Source organism: Artibeus jamaicensis, unplaced genomic scaffold (assembly GCF_021234435.1).
Source record: "Artibeus jamaicensis isolate MK-2021 breed Jamaican fruit bat unplaced genomic scaffold, CSHL_Jam_final scaffold_614, whole genome shotgun sequence".
Lineage (NCBI taxonomy): Eukaryota > Metazoa > Chordata > Mammalia > Chiroptera > Phyllostomidae > Artibeus > Artibeus jamaicensis.
In genome coordinates, this window is record NW_026522050.1 from 2992299 (window position 1) to 3015347 (window position 23049).

A 23049-nucleotide genomic window follows, 5' to 3' on the forward strand; every position below is an offset into this window, starting at 1 on the left:
AATTCTGCTTCTGCTCCTCTAAGTTCGGGCAAGTCTCGTTCCCCCACTTGTGAAATTAGGGTGATTGGAGTACTTACTTCCCTTATGTGGTGGTTGTGATGATTAAGCCGGTTCCCTTTATCAGCGTCACAGCCCTGGGTCACAGGATGTCTTTCTCTTGGTTGCCAAGCTGTCCTCAGATCTCCTTCCATTCGCGGGCCTGTGTCCCCGTTCCTGTTCTTTCAGCTCCTTAGCTCACTTTGCCCCTCTGGCCACTGTATCCCAGTTTTATACTCTTTCATACTGTTCTTTCCGCCTGGCGTGGGCTTCTGTTTTGCCCCCGCCCCTCTCCCCAGTTCTGAAGCCTGCTCGGTGGAGTGGACCCACAGGTACCCGGGGGAAAGCTCTGCGGCGATTTTCCATCTGGGTTTGTATTTATAAATCTCCGACGCCATTTGGAGCCCTCGCCAGGGCACTCACCTGTGGACCACCCATCTGGGTTTTAAAACTTGTAAAAGGGACGTAGCCGGTCATAAGCATTTTGCAGCGTGCAGCTCAGGGCGACAGGAAGTGCGTTCACGCTGCTGCGCAGCCCCCACCCCCGCCCCTCGGAGCCTCCCCGTCTCCCCCGCTGCTGCGGCTCTGCCCCCGCTGCACACTGACTGCCCCTCCCCATGCTCCAGGCCCCCGGCGACCACATCCCCGTCTTCTGTTTCTGTGATGTTAACCACTTTAAGAAGTCCCTTATATTTGCTGTTTGACGTCTGACTGACTCCACTCAGCATAATGTCTTCAAGGCTCATCCATGGTGTAGCTTGCATTGGAATTTTACTCCTTTTTAAGGCTGAACAGTATTCCAGTGTGTGTACATGCCATTTGTTGGTCCGTTCGTCCCTTTGATGGACATTGGGACTTCGCCCACCTCCTGGCTACTGTGAATGATACTGCCTTGAGCATGCGTGCAGGTGTCTGTACCAGTCCCTGCTTCCAGTTCCTCGGGGTACATGCCCGGGAGTGGAATTGCTGGATGGTGGGATCCATCTCTTGTGCAAGGCTGACTTTATAAATCAAGAGCTTGAACACCTGGTGAGAAAACTCCCTCTTCACCACTCTTCACCCCCACCCCCCAGCACCCCCCACAGACGGCATCTCCATAAACAGCACTTCCACCCTCGGGTTGTGCAGGCAGAAGCCTTGCCATCATCCCGGACCCTCCGACCACTAGCAGTTCCACATCCAGACAGTTCCTATCTCCACTGTTACCACCCTGGACCGGGCCTCCCCATCTTGTTTCCTAACTGGTCTCCCTGTTTGCGCCTCGGTCACCCTCTGGTCCCTTCCTAGCACAGCGACAGGTGTGACCCTTCTAAAACATCAGTCAAATCACATCACTCCTCACTCAGGACCCCGTTGCTCTCCCTGCCCCTCGAGACAAAGCTCAGGGACGTGCACAGGTCCGCCACCCTCCCTGCCCTTCCAACTTGGTGAGGCTCCTTCCTGCTGCGAACTGTGCCTGGAATGTTCTTAACCCTTGACAAACACTTCACCCTCCAGTGTCACTTCAGCAGAGGCCTTCTCCGACTCCTGACGTAAAGGCACAGAGCCCTCCCTCCCTGACCTCAGGCGTTGCCCATCCTTGTACCCACTTGCTTACTGCCCTCTGACCCATAACTCCCCAACTTCCTTCTTCCTTGCTACAGAGTGTGCTTTGTGATGGCAGGGGCTTGGCCGGTTTCCCGTCCTATCCACATGGTAGGTGCTCACTCGGCATCTGTCGGAGGACTGGATGCAGGGTCCTTTGAGGTGCTCGGCCTGATAGTCCAGGGATGTTTCTATGTCTCTGACAGTTGCCCCGAGGTCTCAGGACCTGGGCTCATCTTTCTGGCCCAGGACAGCTTCAAAACCAAGTGAAACTGGTTGCTCAGCATTTGCAACTCCCTTCTGCAGCATTTACAGTTCTCGTACATGTTCCGATCACATTTAGGGCAAGGATTTACCCTAAAATGAACAGCTCTCTGAAGGCATGTGCCCTGTGCAGGGTCCCTCCAGCTAGGCTCAGGGGCCCCAGGGGACTACATAACCCAAGCTGTTGTTTTTACACTTTGATGACAGTCTAAGGGGAAAAAAAGGAAAGTAATCCTTGGTGTTTTGATGGCCGCCTTCCAGCTGAGGACTGCCACCTACACCCGCTGGCGCCATGCTGTTTTGATGACTGTAGCTTTGTGATATAATTTGAAGCCAGGAAGTGCGATGCCTTCCCCCTTGTTCTCCTTTCTTGGGATCGCTTTGGTTACGTGGAGTCTTTTGTGGTTCTACACAAATTTGATGCTTGTTTGTTCTATTTCTGTGGAAAACGCCATTGGAGTTTTGGTAGGGTTTGCATGGGGCAGGGTGCTTTGCGTGGTATTGACAAAACTCCAACTCTCAGATTCTCCAGGGCTGCATTTCCTTGCTTCGACTGTGCAGAATTTCAGAACGGGGTGGTTTGCTAGTGGTCCTCTGGTTCCACGGACCCCTTCATTTTAAAGCGGAAGAGAAAGAGACCCGAAGAGGCCGAGTGCTGCGCGACTTCTGTATTGTTTTCAGCTGTCACTGGTGCTTCATGAGCCTCAGTGGTCTGGGTGCTAAAGCAGAAGGCCCCTGGCAGGAGTGCTGGGAGCCTGCACAGCATCAGGGACCCACCCCACCTGCTACTATCGCCCTCTAGTGGCTCTCGGGCCCTGGCCTCGGGGGTCTCCTGTAACTTGGGTGCTGTCCAGTTTCAGGAGGAACAGATGCTGCCGGAGGTCCCTGCCTCTCTGACCAGGCGGTCCTCCAGCAGTGCTTCTCGGTGTGAAAGCCGCGTCTTTCAAATGTCGTCTCTTTGGTGTTCAAATGCACCAGACGGATGAGTTTCAGGGCATTTTTGTGTCTTCATGTCTGTTCCAGTTCATCCCCATCTTTTCCCTCCCAGGTCTCTCAGGGGTTAAACGCTCCCAGGAGGAGGCAGGGCCCGATCTGCCCCCCTCTTCAGCATGTTGGGAATGAGGAATGTTTTGTGCTCATGAAAAAGTTATTGCTCACTGACGGTCTGATTATAGATAAAATGTTCTCGTTCTGTTAAAATGTTCTCAGTGCCCTTGACCCTGTAGGGAACAGGACACAGTTGACCTAAGTGGCACGGTCTCTACTCCATTAGGTGTAGAAATTCAGGGGAAAAGAGTATTGACGAAGGTAGGGATGGTTAGATAATAATATACAAGTGAAATAAGAACTAACTCTTTCAAGCATTTCCTATGTGTCAGGCATGATACAAATACATTCTGTGACCAAACTCACTTAGTCTTCCTCACAACCCTATCGAGTAGGTGGAATCCCATTCCCATTTTATAGTGGCAGCGTCTGAGGCACAGGAAGATGAAGAAATTCGCCCAAAGCCATAGAGAGCTCATAAGGGCAAAGCCGGGATCTGAATCCAGACCGCCTGGCTCCCAAGTCCTCCCTCTTACTTGCTACATCCAATGGCCTTGATGAAGGTTTTGCGAAGGAGGTGACACTTGAAGAATGAGAGGACCCGCAGCCCGGGGACGGCGCAGGTGTGGCGGACCCCACCAGGGAAGATGAAGTTGACCTCTCTGGCCGGGGGCGTGGGCTGGAGCTGGTGAGATAGGAGGGCGGGGACAGATGGGAAAAGGCGCTGACATCGTCCGCCTGAGCCGGGCAGAGGGTTTCAACGGGCTCGGGAAGCACAGAGCCTTTGAAGAGCCCGCAGGACCTTATTTTAATGTAATTACTTCTTTAAAGACGCATCTTCACATGCAGCCAAGTCCTGAGGCACCGGACGTAGGGCTTCTCCGTGGGACTCGGGGCGGGGAGCACAAGGGAGCCCACGACACCTTCCTTCTCGCCCAGGTTACCTCACGGTGAGAGGCCAGCCCAGCAGCTAGACCAGCTGCGCAGCTCCGCCGGGTGGTTGGTCACCGACGGCAGCCTGTGAGCTTTGCTGGAAAGGTGGGGGACCTTGTTTCCTGAGGCTCGTTTTCCCGTGCGTGGCTGACCCTGCTGGGCAAGGCGTGTTCCTCTGTGCCGCCCGTTCCAGCTTGGTCCGACCAGAAAGCGGCAAACCCAGGGGGATTTTTTTCTTTCTGCATGCAGGATTCCTCGCATAGCAGAGAGCCGGGAAGGAAGGCCCTGCCTGGGGACAGAGGTCAGGGCTGCAGAGTTCAGGGCCCGTGAGAAAGGGTCGGGCTGTTCTCTGCCGATCCCACATTTGCTTGGTTAGCCTCTGAATTGAGGTACCTAGAATAAACTTGGTCACAACCAGCAATCTAATTTAACTCTTAAGCTTTATTTTCTCTCATTCCTGAAGTATTAGTCACCACGGGCAATTCAGGACAGTGGCCACTGGGTCTAGCCTGCTCCTCCAGTGGGCACAGGCTGGGGACAGAGGGCCACCCTGCCTGGCAGGCGGCCGGGTCTGGACCAGGCTTCCCGAGTCCTCCCAGCCACCCTCTTGCTGCAAACGAGGGGAGAGGGGCGTCCTGTCCGTGCACAGTCTGGCGGGATCAGGCCCGGAGGCACCTTCCTTCTTCTCCCTGTGGGTTCCTGCCCCCGGTACTGGCCCGATTCGCCATCACTTTTACTGAATCGAAAAGCTTGAGATGTGAGTATTTCCTGAAGCCACTCTGGAATACTTTCAAGAATAGGTTTCAGACAAAACAGGGAAAAGGGCAGCATTACACCCAGGGCTGGATCACCCACTTGGAGAGCTGATTCCAGAAAGAGAGTGGGGCGTGTCACACTGCGGCTTCACGCACAGAGAGAGGCAGAAGGGACCAGAGACGCTGGGTTGGTGGGGTGGAGGCCGGGATGTCCCCTCTGTGTGGCAACAGGTTCTCAGGGAGACACCTTAGTAAAGGGGTCAGGGGCAGCGTGGCAACCTTCTACCCCCGCCTTGTACCTGAGATGAAAATGTCAGCCTGACAAAACCCTTTTGTGGCTCCCTGGCGCATTTATCGCTCTCCAGGCCCCCCACGGCTCAAGTAAATTGGTCCCTTCAAGAAATAAAGCTACTAAAAATGTGCCTGACTCTCTTATTAACAGTACGTGCTAAAGTGGGTGCACTTTGTAATCTTCACTGTCGACGTTAGTGAGGCACTTGTGTGCCAAGAGGCCTGGGAGGTATTGTTCTAGAGCGACTTTGCCCTGGTGTGCACCTCCTGTTCTCTCAGCCTGGACGGGGCAGGCGATTTGGGAAAAGCTACAGAGAAAAAGAGAAGAAGCCCTTTCCCACGGGCGCTCTCCTGAGGTCTGGAAAATGGTTAAGATGGCCCAGTGGCCTTGTACCTGCAGATGTGGGGGTTTGTGGGGGGGTCTGTGGGGGTGGCCCACCCCTCCCAGCCTTGGGGTGCTAGCTCTGGATTGTAGAATGTGGGCCCTTCTGCCTGGGGGAAGCTGTGGGAGGGGAGAGGCCCCCCGGGAGCTGCAGGGAATTGTGGGGGAGGAGATAATGATGCGGAGTGCTCTGTGCTCTGAGATAACCCTCTTCTCTAGGGGAAAGTTCCCCAGGGCAGAGGCAACTGGAAACGATGCTAATGCCCCAGGGCTTCTGGGATACAGAGGTGTGAAACCATCTGACAGGGTTTCCCTTTGATGTGGGTACACATCCTCCAGCCCTCACCACCCCACTCTCCTGCGCTTTCTCAAAAGTACCAGCGGCCCCTGGGCCTTTGCACAGGCTGCTCCTTTGGCCAGGAATGCCCCAGCTGCCCTCTAAGGCAATTGACCTTCAGGAGTGGGTGCAGCACTTACCCTCTCAGGAAAGCCTTGACTCCGGGCTGGGTTGGGATGTCTCCCTGAACTTCACCTCTGTAATTCCTCCTCTCCTTCACCAGGCAATAACCCTGGCCTCTGAGAAGTGAGGGACCTCCTTACATGTCTCCAGGTGTTTCACAGACAGGTAACTCGTGCATCTGCAAGCACTGGGGCTCGAGGTTCGCTGGGGGAGGACCCTGGGATGGGGGGCTACTGAGTGAATGTGGCTGGGCTGAACGCCGTTTTGCTGAGCAGCGGCCACCCGCCTGGCACTTTGCGTTCCTTGTCTTGTGTGACCCTCATGAGAACCGTGGGTGGAAGCTGCCGTGTCCATTCGCAGGTGAGAGCATCATGACTAGGCTGAGGTTACACAGCTAAGAAGCTGTAGCGGTTCCCTGTCCTCACACGGGGGCTTCGTGAGAACCACTGGGAGATTTACTGGCACCGCTTCCAAAATGTCGATGTTCTTGGGACATTGCTTTTCTGTGGCAGTAAAATGTATATAACGTACAATCTACTGCCCGAACCACTTTTAGGCGCATATTTCTGTGGATCGAGCACAGTCCCACCTGCACCGTCCCCTCCAGAGCTTGCCCCTTACCACAGACTGGAAGTCCTTCCCCATTACACAGGAACCATCCCTGCCCCCTGCCTCCGCACCCACCGTGCTGTTTTCTGTCCCGCCAACGTGGCCGCTCCAGGGACCTCCTCTCTGTGGAATCAGAGCGTTCGTTCTCTTGCGCCTGGCTTGTTTCACTGTCACAGGATTTCAAACACGGGCCCCTGGAAATCCTCATGTTGGGTCTGGACCCTTCGTGGAGAAATTCCGGGAGAGGATGGGAGGTGGGTGGGGAACATTGCCCTGGTCCCCACACAGGCCTTGAGGCGGTTGGTGGATAGGGATGGGGAGGGCTGGGTGGGTCAGGGAGCAGTGTGGGCTGAGACGCAGGAGGGGGCAGGTGAGGGGGGTGGGAGACAGAGGGGCCCTGGGGTGGGCGGTGGCTGGTTTCTGGAAAGCACTGCTCAGAGTGGGGTGTTGATGAAGGCCTAAGGACTCAGAGTGGACGGAGGGTGGAGGGACAGGTGTATGGACTGGTCAGTTCTGGGAGGTCTGTCCGTGAGCCTGGTCCCAGGCCAGGATGAGGAGCTGACAAGGGAAAGCCAGAGAAAGGGGGAGGCTGAGTTGGGGGGAGTGAGGGAGGCCACAGAGAATGGGAAAAATCAGAGTGGGCAGTGGGCAAGAGCCCCACTCATCCACCCAAGTGGAGGTTCCCAGGAGGAGCGGGGACCCCACCCTACTCCAGGTCTAGAGGCAAACAGTGGGAAGTCGGGGTGGGTGAGGAGGGTGGGGAGATGCGGGAAAGGGGGCTTGTGGGGGGGTGGGGGTGGGGAGGACGGACTGATGTGGAGCCAGCCACTGCAGCAGCCGGGAGATGGCAGGTACCATGTTCTGCCATGTATAATGCGCACCCAGGTTTTTGGCCCAAACTTTCAGGGAAAAAGTGTTTTGTTTTCATTTTTAAATTTTAATTAATTATTTATTTATATTTAGAGACCTTTTTGGCATTAGAAAGGAATTTTAACATTTATTTTTGAGCATGTGGGTATTGTTATTGCTTTCTAGAGTTACACTTTTAATGCATAAACATAAATAGAAGAATTAAAAACATTTCTATAGACACAGAATTAGTACTACTCATGTATAATGGGCATCCTTACTTTTCTCTCAAAAATTTGGGCAAAGAAGTGCATATTATACACAGCAGAACACGATCCTCCCTCAGTTTCCGGGGAGCATGGCCCCAGGGCCCTGGCAAGGAGGGTGCCCCATCCCACCCCAGGGAGCAGGGGCTGACGGGCCCTTCTCTCCCTTTCCACCCCCATCTGTCCTCTGAGCCCTTCTTTATTCGGGCTCTGTTTTCTTTTCTCAGCTCCCCCTTTCTTCGTAATTAAGTCCTCTCTCTTCGCTGACCCCGAATGGAGCTGAGAGAGGTGTGGATGGCGCCTGCGAGCACGCGGGAGCTCCCACGGCAGGCCTCGAGGCCCCTGCTCTGCCTCCTGTGGGCTGCCCGGCCCTCGGCAGGTCCGCACCCACGTCCACACCTCCCTTTCCCCATTTATGACCGACCACAGAGGCGGTTGTGAGGATTGAAGGAGGGGATCCGCGTGGAGGGCTCAGCCCAGTGGCAGGTGCAGAGGGAGCAGGCAGGCAGTCTCCGTTCTCACTCGCAGAGGTGTGGGGGGTGGGGGGGGGAGGTGTGTGTGACTTGCTCCGACTTCTTTTCTCCCCTCCCCACAGCAATGCAAACGGAGGCTGGGAAAGGAGGCCCAGGCAGCCAGCCTCCGGGAGCTATAGGCAGCGTTGGGAGTTCCCGCGGCCGTGGGGTGGGGGTCGCTGGGTTTCAGGCGTGTCTTTCTGTGGGGTGTGGAGCAGCTTCTGGAACCGAGGGGTTTTCTGGTAGGTAAGTTCCTTTAAGGGAAGACAGATTCAGGCTTAGCCAGTGGAGGGGGAGGATGGTTCTGCCCGCAGCCTGATGTGGGACCCTCCTGGGGTCCCACCTGTGAGTCCTGTGGAGACGAGGGGCTCCGGGTCTTACCAGGGAAGGGTGGTTTTACCACAGTCTCTGTAAGGTGATGGGAAGGAGAGATGATACTTTCGCACTCTTCAGCCAGAGGCAGAGAGAGAGATGTTTTTCCCACCTGGGCGTGGAAGGGGGGGGGTGTCTTTGGTACACCGAGAACCCAGGAAATACAGCGTGGCTTTGGCCCTTCATGCACGGCCGCCGCAGCACAGTGCCTGGGGTGACACAGTGCCCGGCAGAGTGGCAGTGCCCTCACAGGCTGTGGTCGGGGAGGAGGTGCAGCCCTGCCCAGCAGCAGGCAGCGATCTGGCACCCGAGGCCGGGGGCTGGTGTGGGGGTCCAGGGGCAGTCGTGACGCCTTCGGGCAGCTGAGCCAGCAGTGGGGTGTGGGCGGTGGGCCTCCCATGGAGGGAGCCTGCTTTGGAGGACATGTGAGCAGCTGTGTGAGGACTTCAGGAGTAAGTGTGTGTGTGTGTATTCAGGGGGGCAGGTTTGGGAGAAGGCTGGGACCTCATCAGAGTTGTCCGAGGCGAGAGGCAATGACATCCCTGTTATTACTGTCAGATGGCTCCAACCTGCAGCCCAGGCTGGGGCAGCCGGGCAGATGCCGGTGTGCACATTACATGTGCGAGTGACGCATTTATGAGTAAAAGATGATGCTCCCTCTTCCGACTTAGACTGCAAGTTTCCGCTCTGTGTCAGAAAGAAGAAGCCACCTTTCCACACTTATGAGGTCCTTAACTTTTTCCTCTTGGGGTGGAGCTGGACCCGATCGCAGACTTGCAGCCTCCAGAACCGTGACACAGGTTTCTGTGGTGCAAGCCGCCCTGTCTGTGGCGTTTTTGCCAGAGCAGCTGGAACCGCCAAAGATGCCAGGATGCTGCTGAACACACCGCCATGTGCAGGGCGGCCTCCCACACCTGAGAATGTATCCAATGCAAACGTTCACGTGTCGCTGTTGAGACCCTCTGCTCTCCGGTGGCATGGACAGTGTTGGCAGTCAGAAGCTCTCCTGCCGGGCCTGTCACCTCCCCAGGGTGCCAGGGCCAGCACCCCTGTCCTCTTCCCTGTGACTGCAGGAGGCTGAAGCTCTTGCCCCCACAGATCCTCCCCCTGTGCTGGTGTAAATGAGGTCGGACGTTCGTTCAGCTGGCCGCGGTGGACCCCAGGTGGAGCAGGCATCTGGGGTGAAGGGCAGGGCGGGGTGGGTCTGGAGGAAGTGCAGCAGCATCTGGTGTCCTCTGTTTATTCTGTCGAATCCACCAGCTGGGTGAGCGCGGGATTATGGTGAACAGGTCAGCTCTTTAGAAGTTTTGTTTATTCCCTGAAAGAATGAAGAGATGAGAGGCAAGGCTTGGCCGGAGACAAAGATCTGATGTCCACGGCCATTAACAAAATTACTGACCGTGCCCACCGGGGACGGCCACCCATCGGGCCCTGCGCTCAGCACTCAGGCCTCTTGCTGTGGCTGGGGGACAATGCAGTTGGATGGGTTCGTAAGCTGCGATTTATGCTTCGCTCTTTCTGTGGGTTGGGCAGCTAGGAACCAGAGGTCCAGTTGCGGGAGTCATTTTGGAAGCCCCACAGGTTTTTCCGTGGCGTTTTTGGTTTCAGATCCAGCACTCACACCTGGAGGGACTGCGCGTCCTGCTTTCCCTGTGCCGTCAACTTTGTGAACTCAAGTGGTTTCACGTGTCACCTGCTCTGTCCCTAACCTGTCTCCCTCTCTGGAATGACCTGTTCCTTTTCCCACCCAGTTCCCTCAACCATAGCTCTTATTACGGACTGGTTCTGTGAGTGTAATCCCAATATAATCAGTATAATGCATACATTTATCCCCCAACGGAACAAGGTTCTGGAGGGCAGGGGCCATGTGCTGTGCCCTTTCTTAGAGCCCTAGGCACTGATGCTGGGTCTGGCTCGAGATCCAGCTTCAAGAAGCGTTTGTTGAATTGAACTGGACTTCAAGGGAGTGACCTGTAAGCAACAATTTCACAGGAAAAATGGCAAATTTGGGCCACCGTGGTGTATGGATGAAAGGCGGCATGGCATGTCTCTCAGCAGGGTACGCTGGGTACTGCCCGAGCGAGCGCCCACCTCTCTTTCTCAAACCCATTACACCGTCTGACATTCTCGCCTCTGTGTCCGGAGGCTTGAGTGTTCCGGGATGAATGTTTGGAATGCCGGGCGAGCCATGGGGGAGGCCAGAGGCGCGGAGAGTTTAAGGTGTTTACAGCAGATGCTTTCTAAGGAGGTCACTGCGAAAGTTTGATGGTCCGATAAGTATTTTCTTTGAAAGAAATGCAGTTATGTTAATTTCAAGGACACACGGTGAATGCACTAAAGGAGGCCATGAGAAAGGACCCAGGCTTTGCATAGCCACCCAGCAAACTGGGTCTTTTGAAAACAAACTTGGATCCACAATGAACAGGCATGTTGTTTGTAAACAGTTTATTATCCCGAGTAGTGAAACTGCTTCCTTATCTTAGTTACACTGTAAATTTGCTTCGTCATAGCCTCTGTTTAAAATCCAGGGGTGTCCAACCCGCAGCCCTCGGGCCGGCTATGAATGCAGCTCAAACACAAAATCGAAGATTTATTTAAAACATGATGAGATTTTTTTTGTGATTGCGTGTCACAGTGTATTTCACGTGTGGCCTGAGACGGCCCTTCTTCTTCCGGTGTGGCCCAGAGATGCCAAAAGTTGGACACCCCTGGAAATGATCACAGTTCTCAGTTCAGTCACGTGGTCCAAACTCTTGTGACCAGGCCACCCTTCCTCCCATCCCCTGCAGAGGACAGCTCCGCGGCTCCTTCTCACCCAGCACTTCTCTGTGAGTAGCAGGGACAGTGATTTGCACCAGCAACGGTTTAACCCTGATGGAAAGGAAAGGTCATTGCCAGGCTCGATTCTGCCCATCTCCATGTGAAAGGAGTTCAGCTGGGTCGCCACGTTTTACCCATCCTGCCCATTTTGGGGGGCAGATGTTAGATGACAGATATTTAATCAAAGTAGACAATTTAAGAGCAGCCACGTCTGTGGACTTGGAGTTCGAAGACCTGAATTCAAATGATCCACCTACTGAGTACGGGTCAGGTGACCTTCTGAAAGCTCATTTAGCCTGTAAATCTTAGTTTCGTCATTAAAAAACATGGCCAGAAGAGCCTGGGCTGGCCGCGTCAGGACCTCATCACATCTGTAGACGGAAGTATTGTGTGTCGTTGCTGTGATGACTTGCTGCACAATTCTATGGCTCTTCCCTAGTTCCCAGTCCTGTAGCTTTAATAAATAGGGACAGAAAACTGCTGAGCCGCAGGCGTGGCCGCTGAGCTTTCAATAACTGTGACCGGGAGGATTGAGGTGCTGGACTAGCCACCAGCGGCGAGTGACATGGAGGGCAGGGTGGTGGCCGTGCAGCGTGAGAAGGTGGGCAGGGGCCGGGACTGAGGTGGGGAGGGTGCTGAACCAAGGCACTGACATCAGAGCAGTTCCCGGTGGGCCGGCCCCAGGCTGCCCCCTCCACTGGGGTAATGGCAGGAGGGGACAGACTGTTTTAGAGACACTTCTATTTAGAAGTTTAAATGTCTGTCACTTAAAGGTTTCACCTTCAGCGATTCAGGAAATCCTGCTCTGTAAAATGACTCACTCGCTCCCGGAGGGCTTGGCCGGCCGGCCAAACACGGGACAGCAGTGCCTGGAGGATTGTTCCCGTTTTGTCAGGGGCTGTCACTTGGAGGGAATGTTTTCCAATTCTCAGTGAGGGATGACGCAGAATACTTTTTTTTTAATTTATCTTTTTTTTTTAATTTTTAAAAATTGTTCAAGTACAGTTTTCTGTCTTTTTCTCCCATCACAGATTACTTATTAGAAATTAGTTCTGCGGGCCTGAGGGGTCGCCCTTCTCTCTCGATTCAGTGTGACAGGTCCTTTATCTAATGTCATTAAAGGCCGTGGGGTCCAGCTGTGCGGAGGTGCGGTCCTGTCCGCTTCCAAGCTCGGGGCTTGGCCTCTGGCTCTGTGCTCCTTATCCTCCAAAGAAAGGGTTTGTGTTTTTTTTTTGCCCACTTTTACCATTTTATAAAGATACCACAAAAAACAAATTCTTTTCAATTTTTTTGTGGCTTTACCTAGTTTCCTTTTTTAAAAAATGATATTTTATTATTTATGCTATTACAGTTGCCCCTGCTTTTTCTCCCTTTGCCTGCCCCACCCAACCCCTCCCTGCCCTCCCCCAGGCCAGCCCCTCATTGTCCACCGTGTCCGAGGGTCTTTCTTTGGCTACACCTTTTGCCTTCTTTTATTTTATACAACTCAAAACTGTTTAAAGTCAAAGGTGAAAGTCACCCCCCTGTTCCTGAGTAACTCCTGCTTACGATGACTCTCTATCCGGGAAAGCGCCCCCCACCCCCCGCCCCGCCGGCTGCGTGTCTGTGGGTCCGGGTCTTCGGTTCCAGCTGCTGGTGCCTTAGTCCCACCTTTCTGTGGACACTGTCACCAGAGTCTCTCACGCAGGCACAGCAGGTCGTCCCAGGTGTTGGCAGTGCCCACTTCCGTAGACGCTGTGGACAGGCCTGGGTGACCCGCAGGAGTGGTTTCCTGTACGTAGCCCAGGAAGTAGATTCGACCTCTGTGGGTCTCAGTGTCCTCACCTGTGACGTGCGGGGTTGGGACTCCCACCGCCCTTGTTCTGACCCGTCCGTGCGCCTGGCCCCCTCCCCCCAGGGAGTATTTTTGGTTTCTCGCTCTGCTCTTGGCATTTTTGCCCAGCAGAGGGCTTGTGTTGAACTATATGGCGGTCGAGAGTCTCCTTTTGGCTGCCTAGCCGTGTGACCCTTCCGGTGCCTTGGCCCTCTGGGACCTAGTTTCCGCAGCTGAGCATCGAGGAACCAGGCCTGTTTGATCTCCAGGAGCCTTTCTGGTCTGATGCCCGGGATTTTCATGGTCTCCTTCTACTCTGGGGTGACCCCACTGATCCCAAGGGGAGCAGCTAGCTCAGGGCAGGCACAGGGTGGGTGGCCACAGTAGGTCTGGGGTGGCGGGGGCAGGGGGGCAGGCAGACTGGGGAAGCTGGACTTTTTTCCAGAGCCCCTGAGTCAGTTCCCTGCGGTCTGACTTCATTTTTCCCTTTGACGGGTTGTGAAATCCCAGAATGTCACCCACGCCCACTTCAGCTCTGAGTACATTTGCGGTGCGGTCCAGCACCATTTCAATGCCAAGTGGACCACTTTGGAGATAATCTCTGTCACCTGTGAGCCTTGGGGCTTGGCCAACCAGCCACCCTGGTCTGTCCTGGACTGTCCTGGCTTTACCACTGGAAGTCCCATGTCCCAGGAAACCCCTCAGTCCCCACCAGATGGTTGGTTCCCCAGCCGCGTTCCACGCCAGGACCTGGACAGCGTCCTGAATGGGACGGGCCATGGTTACATGAAGGAGCCGGCAGGTTAGTGAACCTCAGTGTCGTGGCGGGGGGCTGGTGCTCGGCAGATGCAGACTCCTGGGCCCCACCCTGGAGAGTCAGACTCAGTGGATCTCGAGTGGGAACTAAGAATTTGCACTTAATAGAGGCCCCCAGGTGAGTCTGGGGCCGGTGAATCCGGTACCACACCTTGAGGGACATGCTGCGTTTGGAGCGATGGAGGAAACAGAGCCAGCTCACGCCCTCTTGGAGTTTCTGGCCTGAGCAGGTGCAGCCACGCCAGGAGCTCTGCTCCCTCACTTCTGAGTTGTGCGCCTCACACACATTCATTAAGTACCCAGCAAATTAGGCCTAATTCTTCTTCTTCTTCTTCCCATTTGTTCAACTTCCTCAGCCCAAACGGACTTGAGGGTGGTGGTTTCCCTTGGACCAAGGGCACTGGGGGCGGCAGTGGTCATCAAGTGCCAGAGCGGGGCTGCCGGCGTCCGTCCCGGCTCCCCCACTTATGCAACGTTCTTCCCTGGTCTCGGTTTCCCCCTTGCTAGAAATGGGGACGCTAAGGCCGCTGCATCATAGTGTTGTGCTGAGGACAAGACGAGACCCTGAAGGTGAAGTGCTGGACCTGCCGGAAGCCGTCATTGTTTCTGTTCGGAGTAGGGTTGCGATCTGCCCGCAGGCCTCTCGGAACCTAAGGAACAAAACAAACAAATGAGCAAAGTAGACCCAGAGGCAGGGAAGAGGCTGACAGTGACCAGAGGGGAGGGGGAAAGAAGGCAAGGGGTCCTGTTAAGGGACATGTATAAATGACCCATGGACGTGGACAGCAGGGTGGGGCCTGACCGTGGGGGTCGTGGGGGGTGGGGGTGGGCAGGGCAGGAGGGAGCAGTGGGGGAAGGATTGGGACAACTGCAAAAGAACAATAGTAACAATAATAATAAAAGGGGCAACTGGTCAATGTTTCTCTCGAACATGGATGTTTCTCTCCCTGTCTTTCTCCCTCCCTTCCCCTCTCTGATAAGTAAAGAAATGAAATTCTTCAAAAAGAGAATATTTTGCTGCGGACCTGTCTCAGGCCCTGAAGCGCCATCCACCCTGTGAGATTAATTTTCGTTTTGAGACTAAAAGGTTTTGGTCTCCGAAGGAAGTGTTAAGAGGCAACCACTTCCGTCCAGCAGCCGCCCGGCCACGGCCATGTGGCTGGCTGGGCGGGAACCTGGGGTCGCACGTGGTAGGCGTCTGGGGCCGGGCTCTGGGAGAAGCGACAGGTGGGTGTGGGGGGGGGGCAGCCTTTTTTCTGATGGGCATTTGGCCCTGGGCTTGTGTTCCTCCAGTGTACACGTCGCTGGTTTTCTTTCAGCTGAAGTCTTGCCCCCCACTATTGTTGTGGAGTTTTGGTGGAGAGATGCGTTGAGGCCTGTCCTTGGCACATGGAGGTGGTACCGCTGAGCCCCGGCGGGACGTGGGCTCTTTCTGGGATCTTGAACGGGGCTCTCCACCAACCTTCACCAATGACCGCTTTAGAAAAGTACAGTGAGCTTTTGACTGTACTTCAGTCAGCACCCAGTGAGTGTCTGCTGCTGAGCCAGGCGCCCAGGATGCAAATAGAGAGACAGATGTCCCAGCTGGTAAAGTCCCACAGGCCTGCAGCCCGTGGCCCTTGGGCCTTCCTGCCGATACCACCTTCCCATCTCCTGCGGGTTCTGGGTACAGGGACAGCAAGAGCAGAGGCTCGGGAGGTGTCATGACTCAGGGTCTGTTCAGGAAGCGAGTGGCACTGGGTGGCTAGAGGAAGAGTGGGCGTGGGTGGGCCACCCGTGGGACCAGGGCATCCTTGTTCTTGGGGGGGTGGGAGCAGAAACTGTTCATACCCAACAAACTGTCTTAAATTCCATTTTCAATTGACCCTTTTTATAAAGAGAAGAAAAGTGTAGGTAAGGGGATTGGACTTCAGGGGAAAAGTTCATCAGATAAAAGCTGCAGCAGTCTTCCATCTGTGTGCCCGGCGGAGTTCTCTGTAGTTGTCCTGGGCCTGGGTGTCTCACCCTGGAGCCCAGGGGCTCAGATACCATCTTCATTGCTTGCAGTCCCCCTGAGGCACAAAGGTGGGAGTGCTGATGGTCTCCTGCAGTCAGGGTGGGTCCTACCTTCAGTTCCTGGAACGATACCTTGTTTCATACATTGATGACTAAGTTTATTAGCTTTCACCTGAAACTGAAATGTTTCCAACATTTCAGTCCCCCATCAGAGGCACTGGAAGTTTTCTTACAGGGAAATGACATGAGCTAACTTTTGTTTTTATTTTTATTTTTTTTAAAGATTTTATTTATTTATCTTTAGAGGGGAAGGGAAGGAGAGAGGGGGAGAAACATCAATGTATGGCTGCCTTTCGTGCGCCCCCTGCTGGGAACTGGCCTGCAGGGAACCTGCCTGCAACCCCAGTATGTGCCCTGTCTGGGAATCGAACCATGATTGTCTGGTTCGCAGGCCCGTGCTCAATCCACTGAGCTACACCAGCCAGGGCACTTTTGTTTTTATTTTAAAAAATATTTTATTTACTTATCTTTAGACAGAGAGGAAGGGAGGGAAAAGAGAGGGAGAGAAACATCCCTGTGTTAGAGAAACGTCAATCCCAATCCCGTCTTTGCCTCTTGCAGGCACTCCCACAGGGGCTGGAGGGGGGGCCCGGCTGAAGCCCAGGCCTGGGCCCTGACAGGAGTGGCTTGGAGGGGCCACGCCCAACCCAGGGGCCACGCCCAACCCAGGGGCCACGCCCAACCCAGGGGCCACGCCCGGCAGGGCTGACTTTGTTTTTCCAGCACAGTCCTGATGGCAGCATGACATGCTCAGTGCTGAGCACTTCCCTTGTGACAGGCTTAGCTAAATGCACTCACCGGAGCTATCTCATGTAATCCCATTTTACAGATGAGGCTGGGCGAGGCCACAAAGCCGGTCCTGTAGCTGCAGAACTGGGACAAACCCACCTCCAGCCGGCAGCAAAGCCCTCTCTGTGAACAGCTGGCTCTGCAGCCTCCCCGAACCTCACTGCCCTCATTTGTCAGCTACACCACAGGGTGGTTTTCCTCCGCTGGGGGATGTATTCCAAGTGCTTGGCACAGTGCCCGGCACACTGTATGTGCTCAGTAAACACTAGCTGTGTCTCTGTTTGTTATTGTTATTATCTGTTTCAGAGAGTGCCCCCTGGCATGCCAGGTGTTGGGTGGTACCTTTAAGTTTGAAACCACATGGGCCGCATGAGGAAGCTGGGCAAATGAAGCTACCCCGCTCAAAGCAGGGTGCTGCACAGGCGGCTTCCTGTATCCTCCCCCGTTGCCGTGGTTACCAGTGTGAGCACCTGGTTCTCGCTCTGTCACCGAGGCCTCTTCAGCTCAGGTCAGGGTGACCCCGTTCCCGCCCGGCCCCACGAGCTGCTTCTCTGAGGTTGCCTCCCTCATTCCCTGGTCTTGGTTTGGCTCTGGCTGAGCTGGGGCAATGGGAGACTGGTGACGACCGCCCGGGGGACAAGGCGAAGGGCCCTGGCCTTGGGAATGGAGAGTGACAGCAGTTTTAGGAGATATTTTCGATTTAGGAGTGACAGGAGATGACTGTCCAATCCCATGAGGAGAGGAGCGGGGGGTGAACAATAAATACTCTTTCTAACTTGAATGGCCTCGTGGCTGTGCCCCTGTTGCTCGCCAGGTGCCAAGTGTGGTCCATCCCCTGACAGCTGCCCAACTCCCAGATCCCTGAGCCCCAGCCCCGGCTGTTCCCCTGACCCTCGCTCTCTCCACTTGGCTGTCCCTCGGGCGTGTCCAGCACGGTATTTCCAAAATGGAGCTCCAGAAATGATTTGGCCCCTCACTCCGGAACTTGTGTCCCCCTCTTGCTCAGCGGTACTACTCGTGCTCATATGCAAGCTAGAAAATCGGAGCATCCTCCCGACGCCTCCCTCCTCCTCCTCACCCCTTGCAGCCCACTGCTCCGTAAGTCCCACCTTTTCTGCCTCAGGAACGCATCGCCTCTCGCCACCTGCACCGCCACCTTCCTAGGTCCAGCCACCCCCGTCTCTCACCTGGGTGGCTGAGTCCACACTGCCTCCCCTCTTCCACCCTAGCTCCAGATTCCAGCCCCAGGGGTCTTTGAGGAACACAGATTTGATTGTGAATCCTTTTACCTAAGGACTTCCAACTAAACCACCCTCTCATGGCTTACAAGCTTCACACCGGCGTGGCTCATGAATTGGGTATTGTCTCACAAACTGAAGCGCCCCCGGTTTGATTTCCGGTCAGTGCACATGCCTGGGTTGCGGGTCAGATCCCCAGTTGGGAGCATTCGAGAGGCAACCAATTGATGTTTCCCTCCATTTCTCCCTCCCTTCTCCTTTCTCTCAAAATAAATTAATAAAGTCTAAAAAACCCCAACAACCCAAGGTTCTGCAGTGGATCTCAGCTTTGCCTGGCTTCCCTCTTCCCTGTCACTTCCTTCTCTTTAGCCTCACTGGCTTCCCTGTGGTCCCCACGACACATCGAGGCTTCCCTCCCTCGGGCCTCCCCGTGCCGCACCGCCGCTCCCACCGACCGAACGCTCTGCCTCGCCTTTGCGTGGTTGGTTCCTTCTCTCTCGGCCTTCAGTCTCAGCGTTGCCCCTGGTCACTCCCTGCCCATGACTGAAGGAGGGTCCTCCTTTTTCTTCTTCTTCTTTTTCTTTTTTTAAAGATTTTATTTATTTATTTTTAGAAGAAAGGGAGGGAGAGAGGGAGAGAAACATTAATGTGTGGTTGCCTCTCACGTGGCCCCCACTGGGGATTTGGCCCGTGACCCAGGCATGAGCCCTGACTGGGAATTGAACCGGCAACCACTTGGTTCACAGCCCGTGCTCAATCCACCGAGCTGCACCAGCCAGGGCCGCCTCCTTCTCTACATCCTCTGCAGCCAGGCATTTCACCCAGAGCACACACCGGTTTCAGCCTGACGTTTTCTGTCTGTCACCTTGATTATTGTCACCAGGGTTCCAGCTCTGCAGGGGCAGCCTGGCACATCACAGGCGCCACGAGGTGTGTGTCGGCTGGCCAAACAGGCACACACCTCATCAATGATGGCCCATGCAGAGGGCCTGCAGAACACAGATGTTCACGGGGCAGGCAGAGGGGCTGTCAAGGAGACTTGAGGATGAGGGACAGGGGGGTAGTGTCAGTAACCAGGAGAGGAGGCACACACCAGTTGGGGATGCTTTTGGCTGCAGGTAACAGCACACCTGTCCAATGGAAGTGCTGACAGGAGAACTGTTGGTCCTTTCTTCATAGTAGGGATGTTCAAAGTTCCGGTCACTGTCTCTGAGGTCCTCCTGGACTTCCTGCAGCTTCACGCATCACATCCTCACGTGACTGAGTTCAAGGACAGGAAACCAGGAGCAGTGTGGGGCGTGTATTCTCCTCCCTCTCGTTGGTGGGGGGTTGGGGTGATGGTGGAGGGGTTGGCCCCAGAAGGTCCCACCCAGTCTTCCCCTATAATCTACTGGTCAGAAAGGACACATGCTTGCCCTTGGGCCAGGGCGTGTGCCCATCTTGCTGACATAAAAGGATCTCTTTCCTGTCTTTGAACAAAGTTGCGGTTCTGCCCGCTGAGGAGCAGGGGAATGGCAAGGAGGAAGCAATGACAGTGTTCGGCCCGGGCCCTTTCACGGGGAGGAGGGTTTCTCTGCTGCATTAATTGATGCAGGGAGGCCGGATGGGATGGCTCTTGAGAACTGGCTGTTGGATTTGATGCTTATAGACTGTCTGTGGCCCTTGGGAGGTTGGTTCCCCAGGAGTGGCTGCCTGGGCTGCACACAGCCCGGGGCTAGGGATTTACTTGGAGATGCAGGTAGTGAAGGTAAGTTACTGGGAAGTCAGGTGTGAAAGGGAAGAGGAGAGAAGGGACAGTGTTGGGGCGCAGGAGGCAGACGCAAGGGTCGGAGTCTTCAGTTTGGGGCAGACCTGAAGGTGGAGGTGGATAGGCTGAGCCAAAGGAGCCAGCAGGAGAGAGAGGGCACAGAGGTTTTGAAGCAGGACGAGCCAGTCGGTTCCTGGCCCTGAACGAAACCGGCTGGTATCAAGTGCAGGAGAGGTGACAGGCTGCTCTGAGGACACTCAGCTGCCTTCTGAGATGGGAGGGGGTGGGAGGGTGAAGATGCCCAGCAGGGCCGAAGAGTCCTGTCACTTTCCTTTGTGTGAAGGTGGGCTCCTTTAGAGATTGAATGACCTTGACCTTCCGTTAACCTTTGTTTTTACATTCTGATAGAACAGACAGAAAAACACAGGTCACGTTCGTGTGGTTGCACGCTGGAAGGCTACTTGGGTTTTCTTTTTTTTTTTTTTTTTTAAGATTTTATTTATTTGCTTTTAGAGGGAGGGAGAAGGAAAGAAACACGGGCCAGTTGCCTCTCGCACGCAGCCCAGGCATGTGCCCTGACCTGGGATCAGACCTGTGACCTTTTGGTTCAAAGGCTGATGCTCAGTTCACTGAGCCACACCAGCCAGGGCCGATCCTTGGGTTTCCTTGTTCAGATAAATGCAGCCGCCCAGAGCATGGGCAGGGGTGGCTCAGTGGCTATTACACGATACTGTACAGAGGGTGCAGATCACTTAGCAGACAGCGCAGAGCCACCAAACCCTGCAGCTCGTGGGTGGCAGGGCGGAGTGGGAGAGCCCCGGCTGAACTGGGCAGAGAAGACTTAGGTCCCAGGTCCAGGCCCACCACGTACAAGCTGGCGTTCACGGGCGTCATCTGCGGAGGCTTGGGCCGTGTGTGGTGGTTCAGCCCCTCCCTTCTCAGCCCACAGTTATAAAATCTGCTGGCTCCTCACAGGGAACCATGGCGAGGCTTCTGGCCCCGTCCCCCACCCTTCTCTGGGGAATCTGACCCTGCTCCGTAACCCCCTGAAACGGAACAGTGTACTCCTTCATCCTTAGCCCTGGTCCCTCACTTCTGGCATCTCTTCTCCTTTGTTTTGGGGAATGATGGCATCAGGCCCAGCTAGGAGGACTGGGAGCCAAACCTTTCTCCTCTGTTTATCCAGATGGTAGCTATGGATGCAGCGAAAAGCAAACAGAAGTTTGACTAGATGCATGAGCTCGATACGCCCCATTTAAAACTGGTGTCTACTTACGTAGGAGGCAGAAAACACAACATTATGTTAAAATGAATAATAGCCCTGACAGAAGAAAAGTGCATTTTTAAAAAAAGGTTCTTAGCCACTGACTGTCCGTGTGTCTCTCTCGCCTCAAAGCCCGTTAACCTTCCCCCACATCTCGTGCCCTCTCGTGGGTGCAAGTTCTGAAATGGACACACCTTCTCCTGGGTCACATTCTTCCTTGGGCTTTGACCTACGGAGGTCTCTGTGCTTGTCCCACAGAGTCACTGGGGGAGGCTGATGTTGGTAAGAAGCGAGGAGAAGGGTCATGAGGCCCTACCAGAGCTGCCCCCGTCAGATCAGTCCTGGCTGTCGGCTGGTGGCCCGGACCTCAGGGGTGTCCACGGGCCATCAGTGAGTGAAGCCTTTGGCAAAGGGCCCTGCGCAGTCAGGTGCTGACAGGCCACCTGGAGCTAGTCTGCGCTGTGCCTTGTGGGAAGGAAGCCTCAGGTGGGTCTCTGCCCCCTCACTGAATAGCTGGACGGAGGCAACGGACACTGGGAATCCAGGGAAAACAAGTGCAACCTCTGGGACCAGCCCTGCCCCGCAGCTCGGAGGGACATCCTGGACGCCAAGCAGCTGCGGGGTGGGGCACACGGTCAGCGTAATCTCCTGGCAGGCGCCGCAGGAGAAAGGAGAATCTGATATTCATTGTGTGGTGGTTTCTAATTTCCTTCTGCTTTCGAGATCCTCTTCTGAGAGAGAACAATGTCTCGAATGGGGCCTGGGCTTCCTCGCGGGCACCGGGCCAGCTGCAGGGAAGGCGGTGCCCGAGAGGATACAATGGCCAGGCAGGTGGCCTTTGACTCCTGTGTCCTCTGCAGATCACTGGGGTTGGTGGGATTTGGTGGCCCCTTCAAACCTCGGCTGTTCTGTTTGTTGTTCTATCCCTGGGTCTTGGAGCAGGTCCACCCCCATCTCACTGACGAGCCTAATTTTTAAACTGTCTCATTTACCAAGGAAGGACTTTCCTTCACGTGCTGCCTTCATTCAACTGGGGCTGGGTGGGCGGAGGGGGCCCTGGAACCCACAGGAGTCCCTCTAGGATGGGGCCATGAGGCCACTGCACGCCACTGTGTCCCCAACAGCAGGGGGACAGTGTTGGGTCTTTGAACACACAGGCCAGGCCCAGTCCAGACCACAGGTCAGCATCCGGGAGGCACGCTCCGCGGAGGATCCTGGGCTGACGTTTCCCCAGCCAGGGCCTCGTGAGGCCAGCCGGGGGCAGAAGGCCCAGCACAGTGTCCAAGGGCTGGGGTGGGGTTTCCTCATTCCTTTCTTCGAACTTGGCCTCTAGCCTTGGATCTCAGGGCATTGATCAGCCTCGCTTCTCGTTCGTCAGCAGAAAGCAGAGAACGGGAAAGCGAGCGACTCCCGGGTGTGCAGGGGCAGGAAGAGGCCTTGGGGCTGTTCGCCATCTTCGAGTCTGCAGGGTTTTACTGAGTAGGGTGCCACAAGAGTGGCCGGCGGGGATGAGGGAGGTGAGCGGGTGACTCGGCCTGGAAGAGGCCCAGGAAGGGTCTTTCAGACGTGACGAGACCAGAGCAGGGCTGCCCGTGGCTTAAGTCACTCAAGTGCCACCATTGCTCTTTCTGCCACACCCGCATACTCTTCATCCGATAGTTCTTTGTAAGTGAATTTATTCTAAAAACCTTACATTGAATTAAAGAGAAACCTTTATGTGACTGCCATAAATGAAACCTCGAATTTTTCTAACAAGGATGACAGGTTCCTAAGTTAAAATAGAGTTAAAAATAAATCCGTCATCTCCCACCCAAACCTTGGAGGCCACCCAAGGCTTCACATGTGTTCACAATGTAGGCTTTGCACACGAGGGGTCTCCGTGTGTGTCTGCTGGTGGTGTCGGGGTGATCCTGGTGTTGGTAAGAAGCAAAGGGCGGGGGGGCTTTGTGCTGACTGTGGCCCCATCAAAGACACTCCCGGGAGAGCACCCCGCTGCTTGACCGAGGGCTCCTGGCTCTGTACCGGCCTGTCCAGCGTGGGACAATGGCTATCTCCTTCCAAGGGCGGGTGAAGACAGACTGAGCATGCAAATTTATACGGCATTTGGAACAGGACCTAGTGCGTGGTAAGTGCTCCATGAGGGTTAA

General features: G+C 55.0%; 1 protein-coding gene across 2 annotated transcripts in view; it reads left to right on the top strand.

The window, feature by feature from the left end:
- The window catches only part of AHNAK (AHNAK nucleoprotein), a 74994-nt gene that overhangs the window by 47785 nt on the left and 4160 nt on the right, over positions 1 to 23049 (top strand). The window contains exon 6 of one of the 2 annotated variants that reach the window (XM_053659174.1): positions 5853 to 5917. The exons of the other annotated variant lie outside the window; for it this stretch is intronic. Coding sequence (XP_053515149.1) covers positions 5853 to 5872 — 20 coding nt within the window. The 3' untranslated portion in view covers positions 5873 to 5917. The remainder of the gene's footprint in view (positions 1 to 5852; positions 5918 to 23049) is intronic. 2 annotated transcript variants of the gene reach the window in all.